At 39.0% G+C, this 19780-nt stretch overlaps 3 protein-coding genes across 6 annotated transcripts; 1 reads left to right on the top strand and 2 right to left on the bottom strand.

Moving 5' to 3' along the window:
- Positions 1–1194: 1194 nt before the first annotated feature.
- LOC139814666 (uncharacterized) lies at positions 1195–7798 on the bottom strand. Of its 2 annotated transcripts, none has more exons than XM_071781098.1 (7): positions 7392–7798; positions 5847–6107; positions 5536–5773; positions 5028–5308; positions 4435–4928; positions 2459–2701; positions 1195–2243 (listed from the first exon to the last, which is right to left on the bottom strand). In XM_071781098.1, coding segments are annotated over exons 1-7 (1848 nt in total). In that variant the 5' UTR covers positions 7394–7798; the 3' UTR covers positions 1195–1914. The 2 variants fall into 2 exon arrangements, 1 of the variants encoding a protein (XP_071637199.1); XR_011732514.1 differs by lacking the exon at positions 1195–2243 and adding an exon at positions 3240–3863 and having other exon boundaries at positions 2563–2701.
- Positions 7799–8155: 357 nt separating this feature from the next.
- Positions 8156–19606, bottom strand: LOC139814665 (discoidin domain-containing receptor 2-like). Of its 3 annotated transcripts, none has more exons than XM_071781095.1 (19): positions 19240–19606; positions 18677–19002; positions 18060–18165; positions 17762–17987; positions 17332–17479; positions 16794–17089; positions 16490–16724; positions 15724–16425; positions 15117–15262; positions 14858–15016; positions 14607–14716; positions 14375–14542; positions 14201–14293; positions 13983–14124; positions 11998–13701; positions 11603–11707; positions 11192–11499; positions 9847–11137; positions 8156–9764 (listed from the first exon to the last, which is right to left on the bottom strand). In XM_071781095.1, exons 2-15 carry the CDS (start codon positions 18753–18755, stop codon positions 13402–13404), a joined length of 2910 nt encoding a protein of 969 aa, XP_071637196.1. In that variant the 5' UTR covers positions 18756–19002; positions 19240–19606; the 3' UTR covers positions 8156–9764; positions 9847–11137; positions 11192–11499; positions 11603–11707; positions 11998–13401. The 3 variants fall into 3 exon arrangements, with proteins under 3 accessions (XP_071637196.1, XP_071637195.1, XP_071637197.1); XM_071781094.1 differs by having other exon boundaries at positions 9858–11137; XM_071781096.1 differs by lacking the exons at positions 11192–11499; positions 11603–11707 and having other exon boundaries at positions 9858–11137.
- On the top strand, positions 9282–11804 carry LOC139815453 (UDP-sugar transporter UST74c). The gene is made up of 4 exons (XM_071782381.1): positions 9282–10253; positions 10798–11175; positions 11245–11468; positions 11555–11804. Exons 1-4 carry the CDS (start codon positions 9282–9284, stop codon positions 11703–11705), a joined length of 1725 nt encoding a protein of 574 aa, XP_071638482.1. The 3' UTR covers positions 11706–11804.
- Positions 19607–19780: the final 174 nt, after the last annotated feature.

Genomic DNA, 19780 nt, shown 5'->3' with positions numbered 1-19780 from the left:
GGGAAGAATGCGCGAGCGTTCCGCGCCGGAAGTGAAAGTTAGGCACGAAGCCAGCTTCAGCGCCGCCACGTTCGTCCCTACAGCGCCCAGATTCGAGTTGCGCCAAATTCGAAACTGCGTTCAACATCCATCCTTATGTATTATCACTATATCAAATTTTTTTTAAGAAAACAATTCTTAATTTGAATACCTGGGAGTAATAAGTCAATTTATGAAGATTTTTTTCAGCTAGTCATGTTGTGTAATGTCACATACTGTCCGTATGTTTTTAGCGATTCGATAATCGAAAGCTAGAATTAATGTCTATCTAAATAAATTAATATAGTTATATAATGTATAAAAAATTAAATCAATCTTTACATTTTATTATTTTCCTTTATGCAAATAAATTATATGTGCAGATTTGTTTGAATAGAGAAACGATATGTCCCTTATCTTTTTTTTCTTTTAAACGTTTAGTAAATTTTAGTGCACACCAGACAGATGTGTATCTCGTGCTGAGAACACAGGGGAGAACTCGGTTGTTTCCAAGAAAGTTAGCTTTATTAATTCTGTAACATAAACTCACACAACAAACAACGACACATATCAAGTTTTTTTTCTTAAAAAAAAAAAAACTTCAGCAATCACAGATCACTCAAAGAATCACAGATATGAATATTATAATTTATAACGCAGAAATAGATACTGATCTATGCCAAAGTCTGTCTAATCAAAATGATAAGGCCTACACACATGCATAGCTTTTTGCAAAGTTAATTAATTGCAACTGAACAGTGTGACGCTTAAATTATTTGGTAAAATACATATGCCGAATCTTTTAGTCTTATTAAAAAACAAATGATACATTAACATTTGTATAGCCTATCAATTGCACTTTTCACATTTCATTGACGAATTTTTATCACATTCCTTTAATTCCCTACAATTTAAAATATTTTATTCAAAAATCTAAACTAAAGACAACTAAAATAAGATGAACTGTTAATATTATTAAAATATAAAAATTAAACGCGACTAACAATTTTTAATAGTCTCTTATCTAAAAAGAAGATATAATTCCAAGATTGTCCAAGGAGTTTATTTGTGAAAAGAAAATGATAATAGCAGGACAAATTGAACAATTCAAATTTAAAAAATTAAAGCTGTTATATAATCCTCTTTAGTCTAAATATTGCATGCACAAATGTGATGCAAATATCCTCCCAACTCACTTTCTTACTAATTTTTTTTCTTACTATGCTCTTTATAACAAAAAGTTATTTATCCGCTAATCAACGAATATAAATACGTTATAAACGAGACTGATGTACAATCAACAAAATATATACTGCTTGCGGTAAAATTCTGTAACGATTCATAAAATTTATAAATAAAATATTTAACTATTATAAAATAGAGCTTAAAATCGTTTAAAGAAAAAATCAATACTTGAGCGTATTAATGATTACACTCTAATACTACATAAGAATTTACATTTTTTCTGCTCTCGTTAAATATCTGTCCCGCTAACATGTTTTAAGCGAGAATAACTTGCAAAATTAGAGTTGCAACTGCAACTAAAATTGTATCGAAATTTCTTCGAAATTTTACTCACTGCAAATTCGACATATATGCAAACGAATAAATGTGCTACATATATATTCAACAAACTTATAATTGTTGACTTGCAAACATTAGACGCGATCATTATTCACTTGATAGTATGATGTAGAATGTAATATATACTATCGCACCGATATTTTCATTATTATGCCGCGTTACTTATACTATTCATTTTCTATATAAGTCCTTTTTTTATTATAGGCTGTATAGGCTCTTGTCTGTATCCTGTCGACTCCTACTATAACTAAACATGACACATTTTACATCGTCGAATTATTACGTGCTATCAATCACTCATTAAAAACGGAATTAATAAGTTGTGCTTCTGTAGGAATAACCACTTCCGTAATTATCGCCACCTCCGTAGTTTTGAGGCATACTTCCCTGCCCGTAACTTCTTTGCGTGCTATATCCGTACGCCGTGTTCTGGCCCAAAGAAGTATTCTGTTTCACATTATTATAATTACTATAATCCGATCCCGAATAAACGCTCGAAGAAGGCTGATAAGAAGTCCCGCTACGAGGAGGGCCTCTTCCTCTTGCCGAACCGCCGCCTCTTCCTCTACCATCATTACTTCTTCGGCCATTACCCCTTTCAGCGCCGTTACCACCAGAAGAACCGCCGAAACGTTTTCCACCTTATTATAATATAAATATGACATATATATATGATGTATGAAATAATCGATCGAATAACTAGGGATCATAATCGCTATAATCGAAAGTAAAGTGAACTTTTTCTTCCCCATTCTTTCACATTTGCGTATAACCGGGTTAGGGTAAAAAAAAAGTTTACTTTTTTGCCATTAGAATAAAAATGTAGATGTATAATACCGACTATGCGAAAACATACCTCTGCCGCTAAAGTTTCCCGCCTTGGCCATCTCTGCCATTTCACTAAGACGCGGATTGACATTCTGTCCGGCCTCTCGTAAAACTTCTATCAAATCTCCGGCGTGCTTCATATTGTGACTAGTGAAAAACGCATACGCCGTTCCGGTCTGCCGCCTACGCCCAGTTCGACCGATTCTGTGTATGTAATCCTCCGACGAAGATGGATAATCAAAATTTATCACGTATTTCACATCATCGACATCTGTGAAGTAGTAGTTATGAAAAATATTATTGAAATTTTTTTACTATTGATATTATTGATAATATTAATGAACAATGGTATTATATTCTTCTTGACAAATATATGCATTCTAAAATCTGCTATTTATATATACAAATTATTATTTTATAATTCTTTTTGAATTCGAAAACTAAATATTTCTCGTTTATTTAAATCAAGAGACACGATAGTGTCTCGCGTCAAGTATATGCGAAGCGAGACCGCATCGTGACTCTTTTACGCAACGTGACGAGTTGCGAGCACTCAATATTTATATTATTACTGCACTTGAGCATAGACATAGAAGCTTATCAATGCTTGTGCTCATGCATATGGATAGATATTATCAGATATTGATTGACAACTTATTTGAATAAAAGGCTAAAGGAAAAATGTATTTCTGCATGTCAAGTAGATAACTTAAATACATATTAGATACGTATTACATAATATACCTACTACTACGTTTTGGCAAGAAATTATCGATATTAATTTCCAGATAACAGATTTAGACACCCACCTTTTGTTTGGAAATTCCGATGTGAAATCAGCGAGAACGACCCCGTTTGCTTTTAAAGGGGGGCAATTCTGGTTGCTTTCTTATGGGCTTTCATATTTAATATACTGGCGGCCTAGAGATTAGACAGACACAGCGGTTGTGTCTGGTTTGGGATAGAGGCAGCAATTTAGGGTTTAAGCCTGAGTGCATTAGTTTTGATAGGCACTGTATAATAATTTCTTACGGTTAATCTTAGAGGCACTGGATAACAAGTTTAGCAATTGCACTTTTTGAGTTTTGGTATTGCGATTGGAAATTACGTTTACATATTTATGATTATTACTTCACTTTATGATAAAACCTTGCTTAAAAGATATCCATTTAATTTTTTAGTAATACGTAAATGCACATATATTGTGATTATCTGGTATCATTTAATGCATTGATCATCGATTAATGCATCAATGATCATAAAGTCTATTTTGCTATTCCGTAATGAGAAAATTAAAACAAAAGTTAAGTCGTACATGAATCTAGCTTTCCGTTTGGAAATTGTTATAATATATAAGCAAAGAAAAATAAAATAATCACTGTGTCTGCCCAATACTGGCAGTACACCGCGTTGAGTTAGGGTACTCTGTGCCTCTGAAAAAGAAAAGCAGACAGACTTAGTGGTAGCTTGTGTGCATTTTCAGAACCTTGCTCTTATATACATTATTATCAAAATCAATAGAATTCTTCATTTCAACATTGAAGCTAATCATGTATCAATAGTTAGTACAGTCATAAATTAAACATTGAGGTAACAAAAACGTTGCTGTTTCCATAATGTTTACATAAAAAGATACATATTTATTTACAAGAATTAATGGGATTACAACAAAAACAAAAATGAGCTTGTAAGAAGTAACAAATCAACAAGATTTTAAAAAATGTTCAAAACATACGTAATTGCGGAACAAAAAATTACATGTAAAATGGCATAAATCATATAAAAAACGTTATCAATTTTACATGGCTTTACAATATACATTAGAGACAAATATGATAAAAAGTTCCAATGCATCACACACCGCTACGTACACAGCTGTCGGCTGGCCTCACTCTAACAACGCATCACCGGCTAATCCAATAAGTGTTGCCAATACCCAGTTTAACCGTGACTCTATCGGTATCTCGCCAATACTAAAGCATAGCCGAATAGAGTTTTACATACCCAAGCCTCTAGCGGCTACATCAGTCGCGACCATAATCGGCGCTCTTCCGCTGCGGAATTCTTGTAACACATGGTCCCTTTCCTGCTGATTCTTGTCACCGTGAATACTCACAGCTTGCCACCCTTCGCGTCTAATATTTTTCGTAATGTCGTCCACTTTACGTTTAGTTTCCACAAATATGATGGTCTTATTCTCCTTTTCAGTGCCGATCTCTTGAAGCAATCTATACAGCTTCGAGTCTTTCTCGTGCTCGTGACAAACATCGATAATCTGAGTGATGTTATGATTGGCCGACAGGGTTAAAGAGCCGATATTGAGATGAACATAATCTGTCAAGAAGTCCTCCGCGAGCGCACGAACTTCTTTAGGCCACGTCGCCGACCACATGAGCACTTGCCTGTCAGGGCGTATCTGCTCAATTATTTTTCGTATCTGGGGTTCAAATCCCATATCTAGCATGCGATCGGCTTCATCAAGTACTAGATACGTACACCTGAAATAAAATAATAAAATAATATTTAGATGGTTGTAAATTTATGTGTCTCCGATATAACTTTTATTTATCATTAAAATTTTAAAGAGTTATACATACCTACGTAAGTTTGTAGTTCCTCTTTCTAAGAAATCTATAAGTCTACCTGGTGTGGCAATGCATATTTCAATGCCCCTCTCCAAATCGTGCGCTTGTGGTCCTTTTGGAGCCCCGCCGAAGATACATGTGTTTCTTACAGCTGCAGTTTCTCCAAAACTATTAGCCACTTCTTGAATTTGTTGAGCTAATTCTCTGGTTGGAGCTAAGATCAAGACAATTGGACCATCCCCGCTGCTTATGCGCGGTTGGTGTATGATATGGACGATTGCAGGTAAAATATACTGGAAAAATAAAATAAAATAATCTAATACAAATATATCTTTAAAATGTTGTGTATATCCAATACATCTTTATTTAAATTTATATAAAGTATATGTATAATAGAGCTATTTACTATAAATAATTGAACAAATAAGAGTAAAACACGTAAGAAAACATTCTAAAATGCTCATTTGTTAAATATTACATATATTTTTATGATATTGAATATATTTTTAATTTTGCTCACTCCAAGTGTCTTTCCAGAGCCAGTTTGAGCGATTGCAACAAGATCTCTGCCGCTAAGGGCAATAGGCCATCCTTGGGCTTGAATTGGAGTAGGTTGCGAATATCCTTCTCTACGAATGCCCTCCATTACATAAGGCGGGAAGTTTCCCTCCTCGAAATATTGTATGGGATTAGGAACATTTTCACCCTTCACAGATATTTCTGCGTTCTCTCGAAATTGATTCACCTCTTCGCTAGATCTAAATTGCGTGAGCACATTTCTGTCGTTTACCTCATATTATATTCAATATTAGTTACCAATGCAATTAATACCTGTTCCTAACTGCGGGATGCTCTATATAAAAGTCTTTGCGTAATGGTTCTAAAGTACGAAGGTCCCAGTTTACTTTCCTTAGACCGCCACCCGGTTGCTTTCCTTTTAATCCTCCTCGCACATTATTGGCGCTTCCTCTACTAAGTGTGCCAAATCTGCTGGTACCGCGTCCATTATCAGTGCCGCCTCTGCCAGTACTTGTCCCTATCTTGACAGTACCGCCACGGCGGCCCCTGCTCTGATCTCGGTCACGGCTAAACCTACAAATGCACATGCTTTATGAAACTATAGGGTTTCACATAATATCTGGCACAATATAGGCTTTCTCAATAAAAATTTCAAGTTTAATTTGACTCGTTCTTAATACAAATTTTGATTAATAAAAAGTATTTGGTATAAAGTAAAAGATACCGAACAATTTACTTATAATTAACATAGTAGCATTTCTATGTCGTTTTAATATGAACTAATGTAAAGTATTAATCTGACAAAGCATAGACTTTTCTGATAAAAAATTCTAAGTTTAGGCATGAAATAAAAGACACTGAATAATTTACTTATAACATAATAGCATAATTTCTATGCCTCGTTTTAATACAAACTAATCTAAGGTATTAATCTAACAAAGTATAGGCTTTTCTGATAAAAAAGTCTAAGTTTAGGCATGAAATAAAAGACACTGAATAATTTACTTATAACATAATAGCATAATTTCTTTGCCTCGTTTTAATACAAACTAATCTAAGGTATTAATCTAACAAAGTACAGGCTTTTCTGATAAAAATTCAAAGTTTAGCTTGACTTGCTCTTAGCATAAACCTTGATTAAAAATATTTGGGCATGAAGTAAAAGATATTGAATGATACACTTATAATTAATATAATGGCACAATTTCTATCTTGCTTTACAAAATAATGTAAGATATTAATTAAAAAAAAACTTCTGAAATTATATTATACTAGATAGATACTAGATATTATACTAATTATATTATACTATACTAGATATAATATACAAAGGAATAAAAAGTCAGATAAACTGTGATCCAGTCTTGATTAAATATCTAAATTAAAGACTCGTACTCCTATATTTCTCTTTATGACCTCATTAGTATTTTATTTGTCAAGAAAACTCCATTGTCACAAAGAATAGTGACAATTTTCCACCGTCTCCTCTTTTTCCCCTTTTCTATCCATATGGAGAACGGTGCATCGTCCGTCACCGGTCTCGATCGCGACAAGAAAAAAAACGAAATAGAAACAAAAGCGCGAATTGTCGCGAGCGGACAGCCGCGGTGAAAACTCATCGCAGGTCGGCTCGATCGTGTCACGAGCAGACAACGGGGAAAAATCAATTTCCAAGGGGTCAATAATCAGCCCCCGTTATCGATTGACGTTCGCGGAAACGGGACCGTCGGCGCGGTGCACGGAGCATTTGTTCCTTCGTGGAGAGTCCCTCGCGGACGTGCCGCACGTCCCGAGGGACGGCTCGCCGTCGGGCGCGACCGGTTCGCGAGCCGCGCGAAGCTGTCATCGCGTACTTACATCGGGAGACCCGGGGTTGTCCTCCCCGCGGACGACGGACGGCTTCGAGAGGATCCGATATCGACGACGACGGCAGGCGGTCACGGCGCCGACGGGCGACAACGGGGACGCGAATCACTCGGCTGGACTCCTAGGTGACCACCCGCGCGCGGATCTCGGCGACTCTGCGTCCCGGGGCACGGTCGACCGCGCGAGGAATCGCAGCCGTGGGACCTGAGGAGCGCCGTCAGGAAAGTCGTGTCGCCCGCCACCACCGGCGATCCGGAATTATAACGGGCGAACTTCCGCAAGTAGTTCCGCGTTCCGGTCGTCGCCATGGCGACCGCGGCGGAGGGATACACGAGCCTCTACCCTGCCCCCCGAGGGGGAAGGAAGATCGCCCTCCGCGCTCCCGACCCGACGACAGCTCCCGATCGCCGAGATCCATACTCCGCGGTCGCCGCGACGATCCCCGATGATCCGCGACGATCCCCGACCGCGAAGAGAAATGGCGGCGCCCGTGCCGTGCCGGTGGATCCGTTATACAAATGCAACGTGGGCCGTGGGGATTTGATATTTGATCTGAAAGGATAAGGAACGTCGTGTCGCATTGCGTGTTCGTGGAGATGACGCATGACGAATTTGTATACGTGAAATAAAAAGGCGAGAAGAAATATCAGACATATACTCTTCGTGCCGCATGATTGGTCCGGTCGAATTACGCTTTATGAAAAGTTACAATCTTTGATAAGAGAAATTTATGAAATTTATAATTCAAGGTAAAATAATTTTTCGCAGAATGCATGTATTTGAATTTGCGTAAAATGTACAGCATTTGTATTCGTAGTTCGATATCTTACTTAAATCTAGTCTTGGATAATCCTTGAAATTTCATTCAGCCAATAAAAGGTTTATTTTTAATTGCTGCATTAAAACTTCGAATCCCTTCTTGCTTTCGTAAAATTTCAAATAAGTACCAACAGGTGTACAGCTATATATATAAAAAAAAAACAGACGTAAACCTATGTCACAGTCTGACGATTTTAAATAATAACATTGGAATATGCCTATAATCTGAAAACTGAATGCAAAAGTTAGATTGTCCAAAAATCACTCCTCGTATTCACATCAAATACATTCACAATTAAACATGAAATCATAAAGAACGATAATTATAGCATATGTGAATCGATCATACAATCAAAAGAGATCTGTTCCTTGTAGCTGTTATATATACTTCCACGCAAATTGAAATAGGTATATAATTAAACATTTATAGAGATTCGAGAAAAATATGTTATAAATAAAGCGTATAAATAAACGATAAACAGCAGAAAGAAATGCATTTGAAATCGGAGCCAATTACAATTATCATAAGCTCAATTTTTCCAAACGTCGTACGTATAAAAAAGCATATATTTTGTGTCCGATTGTTGCTGATGAAAATGCCAAGTTAGCTTAAGAATTTGCGCCTTCGGAAGTCCACCATATCTACACCTGTCACGGTTTGTTTTTTTCCGCCAGCGGTATCGCAGAGCGAGATCGGCGGAGGACTCTGATCCTGATCAGTCTGATGCTGATGGTCTGATCGTCGCGAGGAGCATGCCTTTGCGATTGCATCACACGTCTGAGGTCTGAAAATTCACGTTCCGCGGGGGACCGCGCACCGTTCCCCGTCGAGGCCTTCACCCCGAAGCCGAACCTCCAGCGCGAGCTCGATCGCGCAGCCGGTGCCATGTACGGAGGAGGAATGATAAGGTTATCTAAGCGTAGGTTCCTCTATGTGTGTAATTATTTATCACAGTAAACGGTTCATTCACGGATAACGAGGCTCGTTGCGGACGGATAAGAGCGAGCCGAGTGGCGGAAAGGCCGGTGCGCCAGGCTGCTATACGTTCTTTCCTCTCGGGGATGACGGAACACGAGCAGAACGCGATGTTCGCGCGGGTGTCGTCGGCGGTCTTTTACGGGCTGTCGTCGTTCATGATAACGGTCGTCAACAAGACCATCCTCACGTCATACGGCTTCCCGTCCTTCCAAGTGCTGGGGATCGGCCAGATGCTCGCGACGATCCTGGTCCTGCTCGTCGCGAAGAAGCTGCGGTACGTCGAGTTCCCGAGCCTCGAGGTGGCGACCTTCACCAAGATCTGGCCACTGCCGTTGATATACATCGGCAACATGATATTCGGCCTGGGCGGCACCAAGCAGCTGAGCCTGCCGATGTTCACCGCCCTGAGGCGATTCAGTATCCTCATGACGATGATCGCCGAGTACTACATCCTCGGCATCAAGGCGCGCCTGTCCATACAGCTGAGCGTTTACACGATGATCCTGGGCGCGGTGGTGGCCGCGCTGAACGATCTCGCCTTCAATCTCGAGGGCTATATCTTTATCCTGTTGAACGATTTTTTCACCGCCGCCAATGGTGTATATATGAAAAAGAAGCTGGATTCTAAGGAATTAGGAAAATACGGACTGATGTATTACAATTCTTTGTTCATGCTCGGCCCGACGGTCCTGCTGGCCTGGTGGATGGGCGACATCACCCTGGCGCTCGAGTTTCCCGGTTGGACCAATCCGTTTTTCGTCCTGCAGTTTGTATTGTCGTGCATAATGGGCTTTGTACTGTCGTACAGCACGCTCCTCTGTACGTTGTACAACTCCGCGCTGACGACCACCATAATCGGATGTCTGAAAAATATATGCGTGACGTATCTCGGCATGGTGATCGGCGGGGACTACATATTTTCGTTGTTGAACTTTGTAGGATTGAATTTAAGTGTGATAGGTAGCTTAGTGTACACTTGGGTAACGTTTCGCAAAAGAGAGAGTCAGCCGAAGTACACTTTGGCTCGATCTCAGGCCAGTCAGATACAAGCCATATGATTGTAAGTTTTTGGTGTTAAAGAAAGCTCAACGTGATGTATATTACGAGTGTATGATACAACAATTCTGTATGATACAAAGCATTTGTACAAAAGATTTATGATTTAACTTCAGGAAGTATATAACAGCTAGTGATCTTTACTTAAACGTAAGATAAATCGTTAAAGATAAGACAAATCGTTAATATAAGTATGAGAGATAAAGAAACAAAACATGGTCCTTTGTTCCAAGCAATGACAGGGTGATGCGTACGTTGACCAATAGCTGTTATGAATATTTCTGTTCCTCGTGTCACAAAGTGCTTTTTAACTTGCCCGAGTTAGGGAGCGACGTGAAGTAATATCGACAACCTGACTGTAATATATACCAAAGTAAAATTATTATGTTACCAAATAAGTATTACGCCTAATTAGGAAAACATTCAGTTAGGTCAATTAGGGTACAACCATCGCCATACGAAGTTAGATGTAATTTACACGCTAAATCTGTACATACATATAACAGCGCTATTTTAATGGAAATAAATTTTATTTATTAACAGACAACACGGTTTCTCAGACCTTCTTACTTTCCTCGCTCGGTTTCAGGCCGTTTCGCGACCGCCTGCAAGGCGTACCTGGAGGATTATGCCAAGCACCATGTATCCCTATCCCCCCTGCAGCGTGTGCTTCTCACGATGGGCTCGGCGGCTGTATCGTTGGCGAATCCTTATCGAGGTGACATGATAGCGTGTCTCGGGGAGACTACCGGTACAAACGCCCTCGTGCGCTGTCATCAATGGATGAAGGATACGAGCGAGGGTCAACGTGTACTCGCGCAAAAGCCACGCGTAAACACGTCCACCGTCGACCTCGCTTACCTCAGAGACCTGCCGCCAGGAACTGTGGGCAGAACGTATCGCGATTTCTTGGATGACAATGTAAGATGAGTCTTACCGTCTAGAGAACAACTGTGAGCAAAACGTAACGAGCGAGCTATGTGATTGCAGAATGTGTCGCCCGACGATAGACTTGCGGTGCAGTTCGTCGACGATATCGAACTGGCCTACGTGATGCAACGATATCGGGAGGTGCACGATATCTTTCACGCTATGCTCCTAATGCCGACGACGATGCTAGGAGAGGTGTCGGTTAAGTGGGTAGAGGCTTTGCAGCTGCGTTTGCCGATGTGCATAACTGGTGCGATATTCGGAGCTAGTCGACTACGTCCTAGGTAAACTCGTGAGCTACTTCGTACGATAAACCTGCGGTTATTATTGATATATCGTAGTGATCATTTCGTATGTCATAATATTTCAGACAGAGGCAATTATACTTGAATCATTATCTCCCGTGGTCTATAAATACCGGATTGAATGCGAAGTTCTTGCTAGGGATATATTTCGAGGAACGCTGGGAACAGTCTCTCGAGGATTTTCACAAAGAAATGAATATCGTACGCCTCGTATGAAACTGTAAACAAATTATAACAATTGTTGATAAGGTTGTAAATAATTATTTACTTAATTGTCAGTAATTAGATGGGAAATAAAGTTTTAGTACTCCTAAAGTTTAACTCGTTGAAACCCTTGGACTGTCAATATGAAGTAACTCTAAAGAAAACGATAATCTTTATACATACGCACAGATAATTAGATCAGATCTACGTTTTTAAAGCAATACACATGATTGATATTACAAATTTGATTTAATTAAACGTTACATCTGTTATAAACATATATAATCTAAAATTGTACGTTTACCATAATCGTTATTATCGTCGTTGTTTCCAATAATCGTAATTGTGATTCTCTTTTGCTCTTTTGCTCCTTTCTTTTGCTTCGTTTTCTTAGTTAACGTTGTTATTACGCACGGGGTGTATCTTAAAATAGGAAGTATGCTTTAGAAATCTAATTATATCCATTGGAACAAAATATTCGCACGAGGTTCAAGTACAGCTCAAGTACATCTTGAAACTCATCCTTTCTGAATTACTGCTATTTGGCACAGAAATTGTTTAAATATATCCTTATTCTTAAATTGGAAGAATAACGTAATAACGCGATTCGTAAAGAGCACCCTCGTTCCAAATACATCCCGTGAATCGTGTATTATGTATTTCCGAATAAAATTGGAGATGACTTAGCTTAAGATATACATATATGTAAGAAAGGATATATATATGAAGATTATTTCTATTTAAAAATCTTGCGCCACTGCGAAATTTGATTAAAGATCAAACGATCCGCCCTCTTCCTACGTTAGATAAGCTGAATTGATCAATACGAGTACATCGTGATATTATTTCGTAAAATAAGTACATATAAATAGGTGAGCAAAACTGATTGTCATTCCTCGACGTAATTGAGTATTACCTCGCTTATGCCGATTTTTTACTTATATTATTTTGCTTCGGCTACGTGCAACGAATTTTCACGATGATATAAAGTATCCAGCCGACAAAATGCGACTAAAGTTTTGCGCAGAATCTGCAACAAACTCGAGCATAATTGCGACAAGTTTCGTTGGAAAGCTTGTTCGCGTCGGCTACCTAGACAATAGATATAGAAGAAATGGAACGATATTTTTTAACAGTAAAAACGATAATGGGTATCACATATATATATGTAATATGTATATATATGTATAAGCGTAGGAAAGATATGTAAAGTAAGAAATTAGTAAATAGATGTGAATCTCTCTTATTCGCTCGCGAAAATCACGTATTTCTCGCGAAAGATTGTTGTGGAAATAACCGTTGAAAAATTATTCTCAGATTATCCCTTGACATACGCATAGAATATTATACGAGAAACCTGCGATTATCCGCCGCATTAAATTTTTATCGTTATGTCATTAGCCTACACTTACTTATATAATCAAAATTAGATAAATCTAGTTGAGCAGTAATTTTAGTGGCCAGAGAGCATCCCACGTTGTTGTGTTTAGGCATTTACGACTCCTCGATTCGATTCAATTCGCTCGATTAGTTCGAGCTACCTGCGAAAGCGATCAAGAAAGAAATCAGGATGCTTCTTAGCTGATTGTAATCGATTTGGTCCGCGCCGCCGCCGCTGCTGCTGCTGTTGCTGCTGCTGCTGCTGCTGGAGCATGGATCGTTTCTCGTATGCTCTTTCGGCAGAGATGCATTCGCATTTGCGTTACATTTAATCCAGAGTCAGCTTCTTGAGGTAGCAGTAAATCTCCTGGAAACTGGGCCGATCCTCCACAAGTTTGCACCAACATCGCAGCATCAACCGGTACAGATCGTCCGTGCAGAACACCGGCTGCTCGAGGATCCGCGGACATTTCTTTTTACCGCCGTTGTCCAACGAGTACCATAGGCCGCAGTTCTCCAACACCTGTTCCGAGGTCAGGTCAGCATACGGTATGTCCTCGCAGCGCGTCAGCACTTCCCAAACCGTTACGCCGTACGACCAAACGTCGGATTGACAGCTTCGTTTCCTCTAAACATAGGCGAAAATATTATTCTCAATTTAATTTAAGTATTACGAAATTTTCAGACAATGTCGACTCAATTTTTTTTTGAGCGGAATGTTTCATCCTCTCTTCTCGGAATAATCTTTTAGATCATATTATTATTTTACTTGAAAATTTTACTAAAAAATCGAAGTGTGTATAAATGACTGAATACTATACTAGATAAAAAACAATAGAAAAGCAGTGCAATGCGATAAATAAAAAATTCTTTTTATCTTGAAATCTTAATTACGAGACAAACAATTACCGATAGGACCACTTCCCATGCCATCCAACGTAATGGTATCTTCGCGTAGCACTCGTCGACGTAATATTCGCCGTCATATTTACTGCAGTACATGGCTTGATCCGATACTTTAATTAGCAAGTCTTTACAAACGATGCAATTCCTACGAAATATATTGACAAACGTGTAAAATATATAAATATAATATTTATATTACATAATGAATGTAATATTATTACCTGGCTGCTAGGTCGCAATGTGGTACGTTTAAACTCTCGAGGTACTTCATACCCGAAGCGATTTGCATCACCAAATTCAACGAGCACTCGTAACTGCAAAATCCATAATTACGTGAGAGCCTATACAGAAAAAAATACACGAAATCTGCAATCAAATAGTCCGTGCAGGCTTACCTTATCGGCGCGTCGCGATCACGACTTTTTAGAAAACTTGACAGATCCCCGAGTTCTCCGTACTCGAAAATGGCACTAAAAGGTTCCTCCTCGACGATCGCGATTATCCTAGCGATATTGACGTCCCGTATTTCAGCCAAGGTGTGCATGTCGTTCATAAAATCCTCCCTAAAATGATACATGCGTGTAAGAGCTTTGCGGAAGCTAAAAAAAAAAAACGTGATGCTTTTACCTTAAAGCGTCAACCACGCCGCGCCATAGGGACCGGACTATAACTACTTGACGGTTTTGAAGGATGCCTAGATCCGGATTTTGTATGCCTTTCGCTTCGCATAAGTGAACCTAAATGGGATTCACATCTTCATGTTATAAATTAAAAAAAGAAAACTGAACAGCAAAGACGTCTAAAAAAAACATCTGAGAAAGAAGTCTTGTCTTAGCGATTCATACCCAGGAAAATAAGCGAAAGTATACGAGACTCACCAAACCGAAGTTTCCCTCGCCGAGTTTATCGAGGATTCTTAATCTATGCCGAGAGATGCGCGGGACCTCGTAAGTCCCGCGTTTGTACGATACGATCGAGTCCCGGATAAGCAGCGGCGTGAAGAGACTCACAACGGGATGCTGATCGCGTCGCTTTATCTACAACATACCGTAATACTGTACCGAGTATTGCATAAACAATCGCAAAACTGTCTAAATTACCGTTACATTTATATATATATGCTGCGGGCCTTCTTACCGTCAAGATGTCCGTGGCCGCATAATAACTCTCGTATATTCTCTGATTAATTTTTCCCGTTTGTGAGTGACTCAGTTTTTTCGACATCGTTGGCATTACGCATTCCACTCGCGCTTCGTCGGTGAAGTTCTCGCTGGTTTTAGTATCTAAAAAAACACATACAAAGTCAATAATGATGTCAGATAGAATGTAATTTAAGCACGCATAAGAGATGTTTCATTGGACACGAGCATTATTTAACAAATATATATAATATGGCGCTTATTATTACGAGTTTATAAATAATTTCGTTAATTTTACTAATTAATATGCATTCATATTATTGAATATAAAATTAATCATGACTAAATTAAAATTCAATTAGGAAAGGCGCAGGAAAATTGGGTCAAATGTAAATTATTAAGTGCAGAATGGAAAGAAGCAAATCAAATAAATTATTATATCCTGATAATTATAGTCGTTAGCTTCTGATTATATATACGGATGTGTTTGGATCTAATATAAAATAAAATAAAACTTCTCGATCGCTTCTGCGATTGGACACGATCAATATTAGAGCTAATTATTAATGCCATTAACGGTTATTAATATGCGGTCCTATACGTACCAAAATGTTCTGCTTTATAATTGGATCTCGCTTCACATTTGATATATGGTTCCGGGGATATTTTATTAATCTTCTCGTAAATGCTATGCTGCTCGCTCGCATCGACGTCGCCGAATTTGTAATCGTTGTTCGAGGTAATTTTGCTTTTCAACGACAGTCGAGATTGCGACAGATTGTTTACCACGATCGGTGTGGGTAATTTGATATCCTTCGTATTGATCGTGATACCCGGCGCCGGCGAGCCGCATAATAACGCGGTATGCTTTTGTAACAGGGCCACTTTGTTGCGCCCCCTCTGCTTTATGAGGAAAATCGTGCAACCCGAAAAAAAGACTATTATAGTCAGCGCAGCGCTGATTAGCCCGATATACGCTGGCGAATTGTTCACGGGAAAGGCATCCGGCGTTAGATTCGACTCGTTTAACACCAACGTTGTTTCGTTAGAATCAGTTTTTGATTTTCCTGTCATTGTACCACCATGTTGAATATTAATCTTCCTTCCATCGTCAGCTTCGCCTTTGATCTTGTTGTCAGTTTGAATTTCTAGATTGTCAATTTCGCCCTTAATCTCTTTATCTTCGATTTGATTTATTCTCGTGATCTGATCTTGATTGATTATTTGGGACATGTTCTCGTTACTATTCGTATATATCCATGACAAACGTGCCAATGCTCCGTCAGTGCTGTTTTTCACATCTGGAACTAAATTACAAAATAATATAACTTGAATATACTTTGAACATATAGTAGGGGAATTAGTGATTACCTGTCTGGAATGTGATCTCGCTTAGCAACAACCATTTTGACTGAGGCTTTATTTCCATTTTGATAAATTTGCCGACCCTTGATTGCAACGGAATAGATATCGAAGCGCTACTTCTGCCATTGCTGTTGCCAGGAATGATGCTCATCTTAGGGTCGTTAAACATTTGAAAGGTTTCCGGTGTTTCGTGATATTCTTTGCCGTCCGATGAAAACCAAAAGTTTACTATCGAGAATATCTAAAAGTTGCCGAACTTAGAATAAGTTTGTTAATACATCAAGAAAAATTGCTTCAAGTAATCACGCACCTCAACACTTAGATCGGGCAGATTAGCCACGTGAATCGTACAATTTCTAAATTTCCGAGAAAGTTGGAACTCAAAGAATAATTCTACATTATCCCGATCGTGCCATCCCACCCAGTTGGTTACTCTATCGGATTCCAGAATTTCCATTTCGTTGCCAACTATACCGTCGGTTAATTGTCCCAGTCCGTTCAACATTAAATTCTCGATTTCTGTGCCGTCGTATGACGTATCCTCGACGTTACACCCATTAGGTCCGTCTACATCAGCTTTGGGCGCGGTATAACTAGCGACGCCTTCTGCATAAACAATGAAAGGTGTTCTCATTATATTGAATTTATTTCAATTCATTATCGGTTTCAAATCCGTATCTCTCTAAATATGATTTCTAATATTTTCAACATTTCATAATGTTGCTGACTATGTATTATTTTCACGTATAAAAAGACGACTGCATTTGATTAGAACTGCATTAAATTGCATATATTCTCTTTGCAAACGCAATAAATATAACATTAAATAGCATATGAAAAACACTCACGATTCCAGATACAGCCGTAAATCTCGACGCGCATGCATACAGTGCGAGGATGCTGACTGTAAGGAACAAATCTTACTCGACTCGCGACGAACGGTAGGTCTAACTTTTGTTTCTCGACTAGATATGTATTGCTGTTGCCACGCAGGACCTATAATATAAGTATAATACAGTATGTTTAAGTATAATATAAATTTTCTGTTTCCGGCGAGTTCTAGAAAGTTCTTTCTTACGAATACGACAAGAAAAATTAATTTCAGTTAAAGTTATTGGTTTTGGAAATTAAGAAAATTAAATTTAAATTAATCTTTCCAAAAAATCTTAAAACTGATGTTTTACGAAATCTTCAATTGTAAGTTACTTCAATCTTTGTAAATTGAATTTTAATTAAATTAAAATTTAAATTAATATTGATTAATAGTCAAGCGCGTACCTTGTTCCCTCTTAAATCTTTGTACTGATGCCATTTTTCATGCCGCCAATATTCCAGAAAAAATGCCTCGGCATATTCTTGACCTTGACCGTTACCGAATCTCCCCTGGGTCTCGGTCCACGTAATAAGATGGTCTCTCACCAGATCGATCTCCAGGTATTCGCGTATGGCGCTACTAATTTGTGCTTTCGGACACCAAGCACCACCGTTCTTTTCCTGCCGTATTCTACGAATATTCATTATCATTATGACGGCTATACAATAATTACCGTACATATTTTCGTGTTAATCTCTGTACCTCGCATTTTGGGGACCGACGGATTTCATCTCATAACTGGATGACGCGGTGATCGCTTCATCCGGGATTTTTCCTTCTTCCATGCCGAGCGGAAGAATGCATTTTTCTAAAATTATGATTACCATTATCTTTAATATTTTAGAGTTGAAGCATATGTAATTTGTAATATATATTTATATGTTTATTATCGAATATTTGACAAAAAGCTAAATATTACTTGGCTTTTAATTATTTACATCTGTAAATATGTCAATAAAATAAATATAATTATGTGTATAAAAATAATTGTAAAAAATGCGTTTATATTTTTATTTCGGACTGTTTTTTGTCGCTATTATTATTAATAACATAATCATTGAAATTATTCTTTATTATATTACATCCTTATGTGCGTTTCTATAATCAATCTTTTATAAGTAATTAAATAATGAGTCGTTATTCATCATCACACAACAAATTTTCAAAAACTAAAGAATTGGAGAAAGAATAAATGCTTTCATGCCAAAGGACGTCACATGAGTCTCGCGAATTTGTAAAAATACATGTCGTAAAACAAGTGTCACCCACGCATAGGAAAGGGTTGATAACGAAGCGGTAAAGTGTCAGGGCCAACTCACCGAGAGCGTTCCCGACGGATCCCCTTGCGCACCAGCTGAACAGCATTAGGACTTTTATCAAAAGGCGTACTGTCTCCATGATATGTTGCGATAGCGCGGCGCGTTACCGATACTCCGAGCGCATTTACAAATCATAATACAGCTCGACGGACTCCCTCATCCCCGTTTCCCCCTTGTGGGGGTGGACGTCGCGGTGCGCCGTCGAAACGCAGAAGAAGAAATACAATTTTACGGAACGGCGACGTCCGCGAGATGCGATGCAGCTTTTCGCTCTCGCACAGGGTGGGGATGTTGATACTCGGCGTAGCTTGGCCCGGCTGTTGTCTCTGCGCAACAAGTATGGAACGATCAATATGCGTTATTTTGCGGGTGGGCGAAATTCTCCGCGCGTATATTTCGTTAATTCGTTTCTTTTCTTGTTTTTTCCACCCCCCTTCTTTTCCTTTTGCCGAACGCGTTCTGATTCTCGTTATTCCCGGGGAAGAGATCGTTAGGGACTCCCGCGTCTCTCGAGTCTCTCGCCGATTTTTAACATTTTTTAACATTCTGCACGATGTCCTTACCGTTCGGGAGAAACCGCCGACGCTCCGAGGCCAGGCTCATAATTTTAAATGGAACACGTGCGTCGCGTTAATAATAAGCCTCTTTCGCTCGTCGAGTTTGGCGCTTTAGCTGCTCCGCTCGGCTCGCATCTCTTCCGCGTCCCTTATCGCCACGATGCAAAACGATCGTCACACGGTCTTCACGATGTATCCCGATCCCGCACATCTCCGCGACATTCTTGCGAGCGAGGGGTGACCGGTAGCCACGACATTGCTCTCCACGGTCACTGCGATATCGCGCCGGGAGGAAAGGACCTTTTTGGGGGATGATACGTGATAACGTCGAGGGGTGTGACGTTCCGGCAGCCAATGGCGATAGCGGCGGTGTTTCACTGCGCAAAATCATAAAATTCCCGATAATCGAGATATTTTTCCACAATACGAGCATCGACAAAAGCTCTTCATTAACTCCAAATGCGCCAATCTTTTTTGGAACAAAAATGCACTGTTAATTTAATATTCAATTCGATATGAGAATATCTATATGATATTTAATATACAC

This window comes from Temnothorax longispinosus, chromosome 6 (assembly GCF_030848805.1).
Source record: "Temnothorax longispinosus isolate EJ_2023e chromosome 6, Tlon_JGU_v1, whole genome shotgun sequence".
Lineage (NCBI taxonomy): Eukaryota > Metazoa > Arthropoda > Insecta > Hymenoptera > Formicidae > Temnothorax > Temnothorax longispinosus.
The sequence above is the reverse complement of the archived record's forward strand: the minus strand, read 5'-3'. Positions and strand labels throughout refer to the sequence as shown.